Raw genomic sequence first — 18,302 nt, 5'->3', positions numbered from 1 at the left:
ATTGGATATTCAACTAATATCTTTAACAGTATTTAGTTTTATTAAACCAGAAATGATTGTTTTGAATGTGTTGACTTTCGATGTTTTAGTTCAGCTTTGTTAGTTGTTTACCAGTGTGATTCTACTAATTTACTATTTCACTAATACTAAAACGTATTAAATTACCTTCCCCTTTCAGAAGTGGGACTCTTTTTTCACGTGACATCTTTGTAAATGAATTGTCATGACTTTATATAAACATGTGTTGTAAAGGGCAAACCAGCACCCTTCACACCACCTCTAATTGCCCCCTTGTGCTCATGTTCCAGTAGTAACAGTTAACTCAGATCCTGGGCTCCTATTTGTCCCTGTGGCCCATTATTGGCTACCGGCCTGGAGCCTCAGATGCACAGGCAACCCTCACTGACCTGATAACATTTATAGTTGTAATGGATTTTTTTATGCCCGTCATTAACTGGCTCAGAGATTGGAGAAAGAAATTGCTTGTACCTTTTTCTGTGGTATTTCAACTTTATAGCATTATGTTCAGATATGTCACCTTCCATCATCCCTTTTTAAGGCCTGTCCTGTCACTGGTTTTGTTTTAAATGAACAGGTCTTTTGTGCTGGACCCTTGTGGTATCTCGGACTTGTAATGAATATTTGATGATGTTGAGGAAAAGCTTTGGAAGATATAATTTCTGTCCAATTATTGGCTCTGTCTCTGCCAGACTGTTAGGGGTGATTTAGCGGACTACTTGGTAAATGTAGACAGTTTATATGAAGCTGCTCAAAATCTAATCATTTAATAATGTGGCAATAAAACCGATGTTCACTTCAGGTCATTGAGAATTTTTATTTCACAAAAACTAAGTTTGTACAAAATAACTTCAATGATGGATAAAAATATACAGTAGAAAACTGCAAAAAAAAAGCTCACATGAATGGATAATGATAAACTATTACTGCTAGTCCTGAGTTCAGTCCCATCGGGTATGCATTTAAATCACAATCCCCAGCCTTGGTACTGAGGTTGGACAATACAACAGGAACACCTCTAGCACCACCACAACCATTAAAAGTTACCACAAAATGAATTCAACCCCTATCCCCGCGGTTTAAACAATAACTGAACATCACAACAGGTGTCGCTATTATTGTGGCCACCTCCTGCAGTTTGAGCACACAGGCACAAAGCTATCGAAAGTCACGTGTGTCGGCTGCACACTGCTCGCCCAGTTGTACTTGTGAGATTAACCAGCAATCGTGTCATTTGAAGAGTATCATTGGTCCAAGTAAAAGATAATTCAAGAGAAGAGGTATGTTTGCACATTAAGGAAGTCATGTGGTCAAGGACAAGGGAGTGATTTTTATTGACCGTTTGTATCTACGGGGGTTTCTCCTATCTTTATTCAAGAGCATGGTTTTTCAGATTTAGAGCATGATTCACTGACGTCATGGTCAAATTCTGCAATGGTTTACCTCAAAATCCTGCCCTCACACTCAGATGGTCCCTGCTTGCGTTTAGCTTTGCTCTGCACTCAGATATATTAGTTGCTTGCACAGATTTCTTGAGCTCCAGCTAGTGCTGACTAATGAAATGATCCCCGCCTCGTTGGGGGTGCCTTCGCTTAACTTCTTAGAGAGTGACTTACGGGCTGTTACTCTTTAACCGGGTTCATCCACTCTCGCCCTCCACGATTTTATAATTCTGTATATAACAAGTAAAGTGAACGCATCTGCAGTGAGGCAGCAATTTTGAGTGCGAGGGCAGGGTTTTGACTGAAAGCATCCAAAATACAACGTAAAATCAATGAATCATGCTCTAAATTTGAAACACCACACTCTTGAATAAAGATAGGAAAAAAGCCCCACATGAGTTTTGTACTATAATGATTTTTCTGCTCACAATATGACCTAAAAAGCATTTGTGCAAGGCTGCCACCAGCTAACCTCTGGTTATCTACTTTGTTAATCTGTTGGCCTGTAAAAGTTCAGAAAAGTGTGAAAAATGCCGTGACAATTTCAGAGAGCCTATGGTGATATCTAATCTCTTGTTTTGCCAGAGCAACAGCCTAAACCCCAAATCAAATGTTTGGTGCTTTTGCTTGAAAACTGACTAAAATGATTAATTGATTTTCAAAACAGTCGCCAATTTTCTTTTGATTGATTAATCGTTGCCGCTGTACACTTGTGCTGTTTGCCCTGGGAACATGATGGCATGACTGAAAGCCTTCATGCATATTGAGAGCGGTCATGCCCCAAGGTGTCACACCCACTTTCCTGATGCACAATTAACAACAAATCTCCTGCTGTGTACCTCACAACCTTTGGCGCCATTCAGTTGTTCTTCTTCTGGCTCTTTCTGTTGGGTGGTCCACTGAACTGGACAATGTTGAAATATACAAATGTTCCAAAGAATTGTAGGAAAGCAGCAGTGGACACCAACACAGGAAACAAGTCAGGCAGATGCGGTGGAGGAACCAGAGCTACACTCAAAACGCTCAGGCCAGCCATGACTGCGACGCTGACGTAGAACTGTAACGGAGACAGACAGACAGACAGACAGACAGACAGAGTGGATATCAGTTGATTCAAATCAGAGAACACGGACATGAGTATGCTCAGCTCAAAATGACATATCACAGTACGCAACAAACATAGGCTGTGGTGAAATATGGTGATCGTGTACAAGAGGGAGACTACAATCCCTGTCTCAAAGAACGCTTCCTCTGTGACAGCTGAGCAAACTCTATCTGCTGATGAATACCACGGGATGTGGCTGAAAGCAGGAGTTAATATTTTTTCAGCTTTCTGACAGAAGGCCCATCTTACAAATTGAGATGTGGACTATAAAAGATGTGGGTGCGTTGCATTGTGTGAAGCACAGGATCCAGCATTTCTGTAGTTTGACCTACTCTTTAGGCAAAAATTTAGGATATTTCAGCTTCTGTAAACTGCTGAAATACCCCTTTAATGCAGACAACTCAAGTGTCCAAACCGATTTTTTTTGCGATGACTAAATTGATATTCTATGCCAGAAACTGTTCCTCATAAACCAATACAAAAAATCTGGCACCTCGGGCTGAGAAGAAACTGTTAGCTTTTCCCTTAATTTAAGTGCAACTATAACGTCAAACCAATGAATGATTTAATTTGAAAGAGCTCTCATATCACATTGCATATTTATCACTGGATGACTTCCATCAAATTGGTCATTTGAGAGGCGCTATAAAGAAAAGTCAGTTTGAATTGAGGCCGACATAACTACTTTTTTCCTCGTTCCAGAGTTGCAAACAGAACTGGTGGCGGAGCGTGAGATCATTCATGTGTCTATTTAGGCTTTATGACCCAGAGATTAAGTCAGTGAGTAAGATGGAGGAAACACCTCATGCCCACACCCTCCACGCCAGCCCAAACCCATGAAACCTTATCGCCTTCATCGGGGCCCGCTATTTATGCTGCTTGTGTAAATAAATATATCTAGGCAAACCTGTGTTAATGACACGCGCTATAAAAAGACACCTCCTCTTAATCTCTGACACCCTACCGGTGCCCCTGTCGCTAAGGGGCTGGCAGTGCAGCCACTTCAGACGCTGTGGAAACTTAAATAAGTGATAAATAATTCTTTGGCTGGCAGCGGCTTTCATCCCCGGACAGCTTACACAGCTTACAGCGGCACATGATCTTTATTTATACAGTTGGGTATATCTTCTCACACAGTTGCAATTTAGGTCTAGTGCCACTTTCAAAGTACAGGCCACCTGGGACCCTGAAATCAGCACCCTTCTTATTACAAATGCATCAGCTGCACATCCTCTTCCCCTCATGTACAAGAGCAGACATGAACTATGAACTTAATCAAGCAGCAGTATCACTTGCACTACTGTGTCTCCTGTTCACTGAACGTCAGAAGCAAAAGGACACCATGCTTCAAACTTAAAGCCCCTGTGTGGAGGGTTGGAAAGGTTGTGATTCTGGCGACTCCTAGTGGTAGTATCAAAAATAGACACTGAGGTGGAGAGGAGGTCAAGCTACAACTGACCCTGTAACAATGACATGAACGGGCTGAACACACACAGACTACATCGGGTTTAACTGGGATTCACAGATTGTACAATGACAAATATTCTACACACAGTGGCTTTAAATTGCTCCTATGTGCATTATCTGTTTGTGTTGATGAAAACAGAGATGAAAACATACAATGCTGCCTTCCCCACCTGTGTTTCTATGAATTAAATGTTCTACATGACCTTTATTCTATTAGCAGCCAATTAGAGCTGCAACCACAATGATAGAAGTTACCACCTGCTGTATGAATGTCTGGACTGCAGACCTCTGCAGCATGTAACTGGTAGAAACAATGAAATCACATCTACACTTCGTTAATATACGCTTATATTGTTTCGGCTTCATCTTTCACATGGGGACACTCAAGTCTTGTGCTTTTTTCCCCATCACTGAGACACTGCCATCAGCTGTGCAACATACAGTATCTCTTTTCATGCAGAATATTAATCTTTTTGCTCTTGAGTCCCCACATAATAGCAAATACTGAATTAAAGATTTGCAGGTTGAAAGATGATCAAAACCAGGCTAAATCTGAAAAAGGTGAAAAGTGAAAGTTTTGTAGATATGTAGGTTACGCATAATTATTGCTTCAACACTGTTAAAGTTCTATTTTTAGGACTATAATTAGCAAAACCCTTCTTAAACCGTTACACGTAACCTTAAGATCAAAAATCTTGATTTACTTAACTACATGTAACCTGGTTGTAACATTGACGTATCGATGTTTTTTGACCTGCAAATCACACAATCAGTGTTGGGCACTGTACTGTTATTTATTGTACCAGAGCCAGGACCGCACTGACCTTCCATCTTACAATACGTCCCAGGTCCAGTTTTGGTAGGCAGAAAAGCAGCTTGCGGTAGGCTCCCATTCTCAGCTCTTCCTCTGAACAGTGCTCCAGGGCAGACAGTAGATAGATGCTGAGGAAGAGGAAGGCCAGCGAGGTCACGACATAGGGCACCAGCAGACCGTCCTTCAGAAACAGAGGCACCATGCTGCACAGAGGAAGAACAATGGTGCATTTACAGTTTACAATTCAGGCATTTTTGCTGATGTCATCAGAGCAATGCACAATAACCCCAAACAGAGCAAAAGTCTTATTCACTTTTTATGTGCAATGTGCAGCTGGAGCTTTGATACAGACTTTCACAACGGAATATGGAAATTCACATAGCATGGTGGTGACGAGATTTTTATACACGTCCAACAAGACGGCATTAAGTCCGGTATCATGTTGGTTGAGGAAAGGGGCAACAGTAAACCACATAGCTGTTTTCCAGCAGGCCTGCACAAGCAGTCCGTCCCCTGGGGAGAGACGGCTCTGACATTCATGCCAAGCTTATCTTAGTTTAGCAGAGGGGCATGGACAAGAACAACAGTTGACTCATAGTAAATCGTGCGTCACCGCAGCTTGTAAAAACCTATCCGCTCACAACAAACCACTCATTCAAATTTTTACTCCAACAAAAAAGCTCCATTCAGCAGATAAATGTTTAACAATTTGGAAATACATACTTCGTCAATTTAAACAGACTGGCTGCATTCTGTCCTCTCAAAATTGCTATGGTTGAGCATCCATTCAGCCAATTATGCTAACAAAAGATGTCGTTTTTATAAATGGTGGTGTCTGTAGAGGATGCAGATAATGTGAGGTTAGACTGTACTGAGAAGCAGCTACAGAATGACCTCCTGTCCCTGCACAACGCACACTTAGACAGCAGGCATGCAGACTATGCCATGTAATCCCCGCATATCCTTATACTAAACCACTCGCACAACAATTAGTGCTCCCGGAAGAATTTAACAACAGCTGGTGAAAGTTAGACACAGCATTTGCAGCACTACTTGTCTTTTCCATTCATGGTCCTCAGCTCAATCTGCAGTATGTCGTAGATACATTTAGCTTTTTAGGGATTATTTCTATGGCTCTGTCTCTTTTAAGAGCTGATGGTGTTGAAACAGAAAAGAAATAAAGAGATACGTGGTACATGCCAACTTAGCCACCAGGTCCATATTTTTCTTAAAGTGAGACTAACTTTTGCTGAACAGTGACCACTGGCCCCACAAGTGACAGGTATGGAAGAAAGGTAAATGATGTGCATGTAATGTAACAGTAGCACAGGTAGAAAAGATTCCTAAAATCAGTGAGCTGACTCAGTAATGCCAGCCTGTTTTCACAGTTGCAGCAGAGGAGGGGTTTCTGTGGATGGTTGCATGGAAGTCTGCCGTTCATTAAAGAAATAGTCAACATTTTGGGAAATAGCTTATCAGCTTCCGGCTGCTGATGCTGCCAGACAGCCAGCAGCAACTGCAGATAGTGACCGTGCCCAGCCAGGAAACAGTTGTGCACACAACTCTCCTTACCCCAACCACCACAAAACCACAACCTCTCATTTTTACACTCGTTTTTTTGGACAGATCAAACAAGACACAATGTGTTAATTAGTGAGCTTTAAAGCTAATAGGTGGACTTTGTTGCCTGTGGGCAGAGCCAGGCTAACTTTTCCATGTTCCCAGTCTTTATGCTAAGCTATGCTAACCAGAAAGAAGTGCCAAGCTTGTGGACTTTTGAACATGCCTCATAGGCAGTGTCATCCAGATGTAACCTGCCAGGCAGTCAACATCTCTCAATAAGCAAAAGATGCAATATAGATGATTCATTTATAAAAAAGAACATAGAAATAATAGAACACCTCACAATGGCTTTAACTCAAGGTTATGGTTCGTCTTCCACAAAGTCTTACCTGAATGTAGAGGCCTGCAGGAACCAAATCACTACCAAGGGGAGATCATTCATCAGGAGGCAGACAGGCCTTGAAAAGATGAAAGTTGGATATACTCAGTGTGTAACACACTCTACAGTAAGTACCATTAAATATTATTTCACAGTTAGACAGGAAGTGAGGCCGTGTTAGGTTGGAGCTGGGTGTGAACTGATAGCATTTATGTATCATGTAGCTAACCAGATAGGACATCCACATGAATCAATAGGACATACATAATTTGATTACTGAAGGTCTCTCACATGGCAGTCAAGTGTTTGTGATACATTATTTTATATGAGTATATGCCTTTTACTGTAACTGCACTAGTGCACACTAGCAGTCCAGTAAATCTTCAATAACTCTCCTTAAAAAAACAACTTTTACTTGTACTGAGTATTCAACATAAGACTTGAAATTCAGAAAGACTTGAAAATGTTTTTTTAAGAAGTCGAAGTGTTAAGATTAGGATTTCGTGGCATGTATGTGTGTATCAGAGGAGTGAAGGCTTGTTGTTAGCTGAGCCTGGTTGCTTGCGTCATTGCTAGCCCTGGCTAGTTGTACACTGTGCTCCGATGGGGGCACTTTCCACCGGTCCCTGAGCCCATAATTACAGCCAGTGCTCTTTGGCGATCCTGTTACAGCCCAATAATTGATCCTGCGCAAACAACGCCCCGAGCTGCCGCCTGCCATTCTTTCCTAATCCCTGGACATGCATTACTGATTGATTCAGGGGGACAGGTGGGAGATATAACTCAATAGTTAATAAAGCAACAATCTACCCTAATCTAGATTAATAGATGAGCCCAGATCTAGGAACCAAATCCCTTGCCGTCAAATCTATGCCAGACTTCCCTATCAACCTACAGCCTCCTGGGCTTTATACATATGGAGGTAAATGGTAATGAATCTCATACACGTGCACGTCTCCATGCTCATGTGTGCAAGTGCTGCATTTACTCTGTTAAATATGACCCAGCTCTGACACACACCACAGCACATCATGACAATAGAGCATGATGACAGAGGTGAATAACTCCCAGTTAGCAAGTCTGTGCTTAAATAGACTGTTGCTCTGTAACTCTGAGAGCACAGCTGGACCATGATGTCACTTTTACGGAGCAGAGCTGCAACAATTAGTCGATCGAAAGAAAAATAATCAACTATTTTCATAATCGATTCATCGTTTCAGTCATTTCTCAGACAAGCTGTCAAACATTTGCTGTTTGCGGCTTCTTAGATGTGAGGATTTGCTCAGACTGTTGGCTGGACAAAAGAAGCAATGTGAAGACGTCACTCTGCGCTCTGGGTTAGAGCATTTTTCACAATTCTTTGACATTTTATAGACTAAACAATTGATAGATAGAGCGAAAAATAATCAGCATATTAATCAATAATGAAAATAATCGTTAGTTGCAGCCCCATTACAGTGTGCATGTGTGTTCAACTCATTAACAATCATCAGGGCATGAACTGAGAGCAGACGAATGGCTTCTTTGTGGGCAGAAATTAAATCTGTACTCATGAATATTTGAGATATCACTACAGGATAGAAAAAGCACCATCGCTGCTGTCGACAAATCACCCAGTGGGACAAAACCTCAAGAAGTTACTGTTATTACCTCTGTACTTACAAGGCAGCCAAGAGGATGGACTTCTCGTGGACTTGATAGGAGAAGAGGAAAAACGCCAGAGAGGAATTAACCTAAAAGGAACATTGAAATGATCAGCACACAGTAACGACTGCTAGTGAATGATAATACTGGATAGCATTCTGTTCAATGAACAGGCCTCGTCTTTGTAAGGAGGGTCTGAACATTCAGTTGCTGTTGTTTTGGAAGTCACTTACCAAGGCCAGTTTAAACTGCCAGAAGGTGGGCTTCGTCAGGAGTCTGACAGAGGAAGGTAGGACTGCCAGGAGAGTGCAGGTAGTGCTGATGAAAAACAATCCACACGAGCAGTCAATTTATCACACATCAGCATCGTCAAATGTGCAAAACAATGAAAATCCCCAGTGGGACCTGAAGGTAAAAATAATTCCACAGCAGAAGACATGTACAGAGCAAAATCAATTTGGAGTCAATATGAAGAACTGCATTTGCACGTAATCCCGGACTCAAACGTTCATCTTTCTGTTGTGTTGCCATGGCTCCATGTGAAAACTGACAGCGACCACATAACTGCAAAGCGGTCGACTATTCTGCCAGAATGCCAAAACACACACAAACAACAGAGCAAGATGTGTTTTCAGTCAGTGGCATTAGAGGAGCAGATTTTCATGCAAACAAGATGTGGAATCAAATTCTAGCTGTGGATCCATCTCGCTGTTATTTAGGCACCACCTGCTCCGCAAACTAAGACCTCTGCTATGTGGGAAATGACCAAATACTGGCCCCTTCCTAGGGTTAGCAGGCATTAGTTTAACCCTTCAATTGTCACCTGCTGGGGGTGGAGGCACCGGAAAATAGTGACTATGTGTCAGCGTGAATGTTGTGAGAGGTTGGACAGTGAGTTAGCTCAGGGCGGGAGGGCAACAAAGTGTTTGTGCGACGACAGACACACACACACACATATAGATGGAGAGAATGATGGTAGATAGAAAGCATAATACAGGACCAGTAAGTGGTGTGTATGAAAGTGCGTGTGTTATGTGTGTGTTATGTGTAGGGCAGGGTTTTGCACTCCGGAAGGACATGGATCACTTTTCACAGCTGATTCATTCTATGTACACAGTACACCCACACCAGAGCATTTAGCAATCCGCTCCCTGTGCCAAAAAGACAAGAGTGTTTTTCAACTGTTTGAAATGCACTACAGTCAAAGAAGTCCAACTTGATCCCTGGACTTAGCAGTCTGGCAGAAACGTGTCCATGCTGCGAACATAGGACTCCTAAATTTAGCGTGCTGGGTTATTTAAGCAGGCTCCACCATGACACGACTGTTGCATCGACCGTTTCTCACTGATTGGACAAAATAACGTATCCAAATACTTCAGAGGAACTCAAGCGTTTTCTACGCTGTCTCCGCTGCTAGCACGATGAGTTTGATTTCGTAATATCATATCATCTAATAAAGCACATCATGCACATTATGGAACGACCTTATTTTCACCCTGCTGGAACATGGTCTTCATTCCCTTGGAATGTTCTGCTTTCCCAGGAAATGAAAGGAGCGAAAACATGAGGGAGGGGGGTCAAAGAAAGACAGACAGAACGACAGAGCAAAAGACAGACAACGACAGCTAGATGAGAAAAAAGCCAACGCTTGTTATATAGATGGAGGGATTACCTGAGGTAGATCTGAGAGTCAGTGGACAGAATGGATCTGATCTTTATCAGGATGTTCAAGCTGCACCATGTGTTGGCCACCTTATCCTGTGTCCACACACACACGCACACGCACGCACACACACGCACACGCACACACACACACACACACACCATGAGAAATTATGTTGGATCAAAACACAAAAAACACTCTCAAATTTAACATGTGCTTTGATGCCGGTGGTGTAAAGAGAAAGCAAATGAGTGGCGTTGCTGTAAGTACTTATTTCCCAACTGAAAGTGCAATAAAAACTCCCGGGGGCATTCCAGAGGGGCCTTTGTACGTAACCCTCCATCATAAATTCACTCCCCTGTCAGAAAAAGCATCGGACTTATTTGTAAACTCGAGGACTCAAGGTCAAGTGTCAAACCAGAGTAGTTTCTGCATAACCAGCAGATATAGACCAACCACAGAGCACTGAAGAAGAATGTCAAGATGTTAAATCAGTCTCTGTATAAATAAAATGTATTAGGATTTTAAGCACTAAGTTACTGAAAAACTAGAGTTGAAACTAACAATAATTTTCGCTATTAACTAATCTGCTAATTATTTTCTCAATTAAATGATTTGTTGCTCTGTTCATAAAATGTCAGAAAATGATCATTTGCCAGGAAACAAATGATTCAATTTACAATGATACCAATGAAGAAAAGCAGCAAATCCTCCCATTTGAGAAGTTGAATACAGAGAATATTTACTGTTAGAATAAGAGTTAATTATCAAAATAGTTGCCGATTCATTTTGCATCAACTAATTGATTAACTAACTCATCATTTCAGCTTCTTCTCTCATGTCACTTTCATTCTTATATTGTTTTTAGAAATAACCAGTAAAAGGCTGTGAATGGTATGGAAGATATGCTTCATCCTTAATACCAGCCTAAAAGTACTTGTGGTTTATAAGAGATGAGGAGGGCGTTGCTGTGAGATTCAGTTGATTTAAGTGCTTAAGCAGTTGTGCAGGGATCAGATGGAGGCCCAAGCCGCCACTGTGCACCACGATGTCGCAGGACGCAGAGACAGCGTGCCTAGATCAGCTTTATGATTCCACTGTGAATGGTTTCAGTGTGTGGCCCTGTCTAGAAAAACTATTTCTGGCCTTCTCTCTCTCCTCTGTGCTACAGCTGCTCACAACACAGCTGTGTGGATCTTAATGGCAGCCCAGTCAGCAGCACCAGGCCGTCCAGCGTTGTGTTGTCTCGGCCCCCTTCCCTCTCCGCCTCCCCGCTTCAAATAACCGCTACGGGAATGTTCCTGGACGCCGCCTGAAGGCAACACATGAACGGAGGGGGGTCCTCATCGGCAAATGTATGGGGGCGAGAGCGGCGCGGCTCCTTCACCAATAAGCTAGCATGGAATTTCACAGGCAGAAGCATTTGGTGCCATTTTTGTGAGCGGAGAGCAACGTGAGACGCCAGAATGCAGCTCAGTGGGTAAACTTACAACTGCTCCCGCCCAGAAGCTGCCACGACCACCAGTCAGCAGCCCTCCTCTCCCCCACCACCCCCGTCTCACCCCCTGTCCCCTTGTCCAAAGCTTCTGCTTACGTGCACAATTTCACAATTAGTTCGGGACGAGTCGCCCCGGCAGCCTCTCATGCTGTCGTCACTGAGGAGTATAGTGTCTCTCACACCCTGTGTATTATGTTTGCATCATTTCATTGAACAAATACTGCCACGGCGCATGCTGCCATCTGCGCCCCTGGTAGAATTTTCAATTACTTCTCACATCCATGACACCTTGTGGTGGGTGCCACCTTGGGGACCGGGGACAGGAGGGGGCATACAGGGTTTCAGAAATGAGAGCTGTAAAACCTTTTCCTCTGAGCTGTCAGTCGCACACAGAAACACACTCCGTTACTTTACCTGTGCTTCTCCCATCACAGCTTTCAACACCACCAACTTAAGACTTTGAACTACTCTTTCTCCCAGCTCACTACCGCTTTGCATTATTATCATATTTCGGTGCCTCCTCTTCTCTCAGAGGCAATGACTGACTGACCACAGCATGGAAATATGTGTGTGCATGTGCTGTGAAAGAGTCAAACACACTCGTATGCTTTCCAAAGATGAAGTCGGCGGCAGGCAACAGTTGTCGGATGTGCTCTGATACGCCTTTAAGTGTAGCATTGGCCCCACTCATCAGTCCATATGGCTAGAACATGGCAGTGATATGAAGTGCTGAAAACACTCAGGCCATAAATTAGTTAGATTTATCTATATCCTCCCACTGTACATCCCGAAGCCCGACACCTCCCAGAGATAGAGAGAAACTGATCTCCTGACCTTTCACCATTTTATTCCACTGTTTTCTTTGATCCTACAGGGTATCCATTTCCCACCAGCTAAGCACTGGAGGGCGGCAGGGTGTTCACCATGCTGAGAGGATGGGCCATGGTGTAGGGTATGAGTGCCCAAAGGTTGCGTACGACTTTCATGAAAGCACTGGTGGCGGCCTTGTGCTGTGACTTAAAATCCCCACGTAGAGAGGGCACAAACAAAAATTCCAACCAATACAGCGATCACCAGTCACCTTCCTCTCTTAAACTGGATTACAATTTAGAACAAATACATTATACAAATGATACATTTATGAGAAACATGAGAAAAAGGTGAAAGTACAGCCATTTATAAAAAAAGAGCTGAAAAATAAATGGTTATTACTACCACAAAATGAGTGAACCTGTGGTGAGAGAAAATAAAAGCCCCTCATCTGCTCTCCCAGAAAAGTCAGACCACTCTCCCTTCAGCAAAAAGAAATAAAAACACATAAACCCTGTCCCGTTCCTGACCCTGTATGTACCTTCAATGACAGTAAAAATACTGACTTATGTGTATTTACACATTCAAATTTACTGAGCAACCATCCCACAGTGTTCTCTGCCTAAAGAGTAGCCACAAACTGACGTCAAGCATATATGAAATTACCAATAACCAACACAGCACCAGGCTTCAGGGTGAACAGACACATAACAGCTTCTCTGTTGGCTCAGTAACATAACAAAAGATGGCATTATATATCTATATACTTTCTGTTGGAAGCCATAAAAAATCCCTCAGGCTTATTGGGTCAAAATGCCAACATTATTAATTTTATTCCTTTGATGGTACACAGATGTTCAATTACAGTCACATTTAATCATGAGTTCCCTGGGATCCAAATTCTTATACATACCACAGCAAGGGGTGGTGAGAAGGTTAACCATCTGCACTAGCTCAAGGGTAAGTAAGGCTTCAATGGAAGCTATCACAGGAAATGTACATGTGACCTGTATGGATCATCTAATCTCCAGGCCATACTGCTCTAACATTAGTTAGCCTATGTATTGAGCTTTGGTTGATCAGCATGATCTGTCAGATCTTATCTTCTTCCACTTGTTTCTTTAAATGACATATTGGGATTGTGCGTGGAGAACTGCTCGTCTTAGACACTTTGAAGCCAAGAGTATAAATAATCATTTATGTATAAGGCTGAGTTGCAAGATCAAGCTTCCCCGCTGTGGTTTCAGGCTGACTTTTCATTCGAAAGAGTGAACTGTACCTCAAACAGACCACGAGCCACGGGAAAGACCCTCCTGACCACCTGCAAGGCCTGACTGGGATCAGACAGGAAGGGCAGCCAGCAGAGGGCAAAGGTCACCAACACAGTTGCAGCAATTCTCACCAACAGGAAAAGCCTACACGAAGATCGGGTCACACACAGAGACAGGCATCAGGAGGTACAGATATAACACAATAATGGAAAACAAACAACCTAACAAACTGGATATTTCTCATTCGACCATATAAACCGTAATTCGTAAAAAAACACGTGTTGACATTGGCGTGTATCTTAAGTTTGTCTACGTGTACTGTTGTTCCTCAAACAATTAGCTTACACAGTGTCTGCAAGTCCTAAATTTGGGATTTGACCCTGGTGTTGAGGAATGCAGTGAAAGCCATGCATCAGCTGAAAGTCTTCAGTGTGGGTCAGGCTATCTTGTCAGCTGTAACTGTGAAGCTGCTGGTTAAGTTGCACACACAGCATAGCTGAGGAGTTTGGGCATGGTGAGAGTGTCATCTGGACATATCTTCCCCCCAGCTCTTCTAATCCAGCTCTCCATGTGCTACTAAATGCCCTTGGTACATTGTTACTAGATAAACAGACACTGGACACACCAGTAACAGCATCCAATCTGATTACCTCAGTCATTCTGCGGCTCTCCTGAGGACACCGCTCTCTTATGGACAGACATTACATATCTGCTTTGAGCACTCAGCTGACACTTGTGCAGAGTGACAAAACAATATAACCAAAACAATGCGTGGTTGAACAGTCATGACTTCACAGACACAAAAATAAATCCTCTTGATTTTGTGTGCCACAAACTGCACCAGTGGTTGCTTTATTTAGACACGAGTTGTGATCTTTTTTAATTGTAATAAAGTGTACTTGGAAATTTTGATCTCCTACTTTCCTCTCATTCAAGATTAATTGATTGGTCACACTGTATATTCACTGTGGTTTGAACTTTGACTCCATACTGTTCTACATGTTGGTCTAGATCAGTGAATCTTAACCAGTGGTACTGGTATTCCAAGGTGTGTGTGTTTACAAGGTAAATAAAACACATATCTAAGGAGAAAGAACGAAACAAGCCTAAACACAGAATTGCAGGATCACTATGTCTTTTATGGATTCGTGCATGCCACAGATCTCTATCTGCAGTAAAATACTATCCGACAACTACATGAAGCCATCCCACCTGTCAGGGTATATTTAAAGGTACTTGATTTACGCTGCAGTAGACAACAGCATGTCTTAACGAAATTCCCACAAATGTAAAGAAAAGAAAGGAAACAAAACACACAAACAAACAGACTCACCCTCGCCCCATCGGGCCCAGTTTGATACACTTCCCCAGCAGGTAGCAGAAGAAGGGCAGGGCGTGGTACAGCTCCATCTGTTTGTAGTTGAGAGCCAGGCAAAAGGCCACGGAGCCCAACACATCCCAGCCCAGACCGAGAGCCAGAACTCCCCACAGGGCAAAACCGAGGCTCACTCCATTGTACCTGATACGGTTAAGGTCAGTATTGTGTAAAAGGTCAAGACTTTTTAAGTGGAGATAAAGAACTCAGCGTGCTGGACAATTCAGAAGCTCAGTTTATACACCTTGAACTCTTTTTTGATTGTTGTATCATTCAAACATGATCTAACAGGATGGCAGGACGCTGCATAAATGAAATAACTGTGTCCCGTGTCAGCAGCTAGTGTTTCTTTCCGTTTAATATCTAATGAAGGAGCACTTCCATGAAGAGCAAAGGCACATGATGTGCACATATAATTTCTTGAATAATCTTATATAATGTCAATGTGGGGCAAAATGTTCATTTAATACTGTTTCCTTCACAGTGAATAAACAGCAGAAATGTATTTCCACATAAAGGATACTGGAAATGCCCGTAGTCAATGAGGATTAGTCCTGGGTACAGAAGGAAGCAGAACAGAGTGGAAACCTGGAGAAAAGGAGCATTCATGAGTTGTTGGAAGGTAAACATCCAGTAACTAAAAGCTAATCACAGCTGGTATAAAAGCTGGTATATGTCTGTTGTAGTTCCTGATCTTGTAACAATTGTTTTCTTACAGTCTAAATATTACAATATGTCCCTCTTAATTGATTGTACTGTAAATGCAGTTGTTAGACCCGCTGAAATGTGGTAACTTCCTGGAAAATTTAATAGCATCATATTAGACTGCAATAATGACTTTGTAATTCCCCAATTTGGATGACCAGTGCTGTAATCAGTTTTAATAAGGGTGGGTTCTCAGACTGGGAGGAAAACGTGGCTCATTCTGGTCTTTAGTTGAAAAAACTATTAGATGTCATGCCACACTTGGCAAGTGCGTTACCTTTTTTTTGGAGGATCCTTCAGTCAGGTATAAACAGTATAAAACCACAGCAGGGATGTATATGAACAAATCTGCCACGAGGACTGAAACAGAACAAAGAAGCATATTGAACCATATGTATCTTTACATGAGTAAACTATTTGTTATTCTAAGGTTGAGGTAAATATGGATGATGGAACCTTTTCCCTGTATTTTCTCATGGTTACCGTACCTGTAGCCCTCATGAATAACTTGTGTGCTGGACTTTCATAGCCTCTGGATTTGTGGAGCTCCACCCATTCAGGGTTTATTATCTTGGCTCTGCAGGAAATTACAGATGCCAGAATGAGACAGAGGTTTGTTTTTATTGTTGTTTTATTTAAATAATTCCTTATATGACAGACAGGGGGACCTTCTTTTTAGATTACTATGCGCAAGATATTTAGAGTAGAAGTAGACAGTAATGTATGTCATGTTAAAACTGGCATGACAGCATGGAAACTCCATCATGGACTTGCTCTTTTCTTCATACACTAAAGCTGAGATGTCACGTAAAAATAAATAATAAAAACCACTTACATGTAAGCACATATCAGGCTGTGGTAGGCAGTCAGAGGAGGGTAGTCCAGACCCCAGTAGTTCAAGTCATTCTCAGTGGTGTTAAAGTACCTGCATGAGAGCAAATGCTGAATATATTTATTCTGAAGCCGAGGAAGTGTCCGGCAGATTCTCAGTGAAGCGGGGTGCAGACGTTGGTTTAAGATAGATATCTTAGTCTCATTTTAACGCTTTATGTTGCATGGAGCGTACTTGTGCAACATTACTGTTGAATACATGAGAAATACTGCAGTTTCAGCTGTGTCACTTCTTTGGTGGTCTCCTGGGTCTTTTTACCCCATACCTAGGGCATGGTAGTTGTGTTACTCACAGAATCTCATCTCAGAATTATTTATACATTAGTCTATTTTGATGTGTGATGATAAATGTTTCCCTATTTTACGACAAGGCGTCAAAAGCATTCAGCCAGTCAAAAGCTCATTCTGCTTTCAGGTGCCTTGGGTTTCTAAAAACTTGCACCACTGAGTAAACGAATGAAGCAACGGACTGACCATTCGTGGACAGGGAGGTTGTAGGTCACTTCTTGCCAGTGTCTTTGGGCTTCATAGTCTCCAAACATGGGAGCTTTCCCCGCCCCTAGAGAAAGATGTTTCAGCTGTTAGTCTGGTGAATGGGAAACTACATCCATGAATGACGGCGGGGAAGCACACACACACACATCAGCACAACAGGCTGGCGACGACAGCTTCTCTAGTGGCTGGATGCTAACTGCTAATAGCAACACCATGACATGTGTCAAACAGCTTCCTGTCAATAGTTTACAGTGAAATACGCGGTAGTGTAACGTTAGCATAGAAGACAGTAGTGATTCTGTGACTGGTGCCGCCGCATGTTAACATTAAGCTCCACGCACTTCCTACCTGAATATGAATTTAACGAGACGCCCCACCTCACAACAACGCCGAGTAACACACAAACTGACACGAGACTCCACGTCTGCATAACTTCCACCGGTAAAATTAGCTTACGGAAGAGAAATAAAAGGCACAATTCTGTCCATTGAGACACTTTTTGAAATCTGTTTACATTTCCTGTATACGTCACCATTACCATTCGTTGCGTGTTTTCATTGGGCACTGCACGCACACGTAGGGCTGCGAGGGCTGAGGCGTTCAGGAACACCTAGAGAAAGACAGAATTTTTCCTCATCCAGCCATTACTTCGTATCTTAAGATAAGAAAACTTATATCAAACGATTTTTAACTATAGCAATAGCAGATAGATAACGTTTTATCTGGTAATTTCAAAGGTGTAATTACATCATCTGTGACAGTTTTTCCAGTAATAGTTACAACTTTAACGTAAGATTTGGTAGAATTTCCCATCTACTGTGAATGCGACATGAGTTGAGACGAGATTTATGACAAATTGATGGATACTCTGCATTATTAAAGGTCTATTGCTCCATTAATATCTCAATAACTTAAGGCTGATGTTGAATTCAGAGGTCAGAAGAACTTGAAGAATCATCTGTTTTCTAGCAGCGAATGAGCATTTCCAATAATACATAATAAAGTAGGCTAATAACATGTGCAACACAACGTATACATTATTAATGAGGAGTGAAATTCTCCTTTTTCTTATCATTGCATGAAGTAAATTCTTCCATGATCATACCAGGGTCATAAAGCAAGTATATTTCTGTATGTCAGTTTAAATATAGGCGTGACCATA

The 18,302-nt window shown here is 42.2% G+C and overlaps 1 protein-coding gene across 1 annotated transcript; it reads right to left on the bottom strand.

The window, feature by feature from the left end:
• Nucleotides 1-812: 812 nt before the first annotated feature.
• On the bottom strand, nt 813-17,648 carry alg6 (ALG6 alpha-1,3-glucosyltransferase). Its single transcript, XM_076724242.1, has 14 exons — nt 17,489-17,648; nt 17,120-17,204; nt 16,590-16,679; nt 16,243-16,331; nt 16,032-16,114; nt 15,573-15,637; nt 15,008-15,193; nt 13,683-13,818; nt 10,105-10,190; nt 8,666-8,750; nt 8,451-8,521; nt 6,799-6,867; nt 4,857-5,049; nt 813-2,517 (listed from the first exon to the last, which is right to left on the bottom strand). Exons 1-14 carry the CDS (start codon nt 17,568-17,570, stop codon nt 2,320-2,322), a joined length of 1,518 nt encoding a protein of 505 aa, XP_076580357.1. The 5' UTR covers nt 17,571-17,648; the 3' UTR covers nt 813-2,319.
• Between the last annotated feature and the right edge of the window lie 654 nt (nt 17,649-18,302).

The sequence above is a fragment of the Chaetodon auriga genome, chromosome 3 (assembly GCF_051107435.1).
Source record: "Chaetodon auriga isolate fChaAug3 chromosome 3, fChaAug3.hap1, whole genome shotgun sequence".
Lineage (NCBI taxonomy): Eukaryota > Metazoa > Chordata > Actinopteri > Chaetodontiformes > Chaetodontidae > Chaetodon > Chaetodon auriga.
Note: the sequence above shows the minus strand (reverse complement) of the source record. Positions and strands in the feature narration are given on the sequence as shown.

Bases quoted from the DNA above. Each gene is read 5' to 3' on its own strand.
- alg6 (XM_076724242.1), bottom strand. From the start codon at position 17,570: ATGCAGACGTGGAGTCTCGTGTCAGTTTGTGTGTTACTCGGCGTTGTT. The intron at 15,194-15,572 runs GTATCCTTTATG...TAACCGTATCAG, and splicing joins ATTGACTACGGGCATTTCCA to GTACAATGGAGTGAGCCTCG. The intron at 6,868-8,450 runs GTAAGTACAGAG...CATCTTTTCAAG, and splicing joins TCCATCCTCTTGGCTGCCTT to GCCTGTCTGCCTCCTGATGA.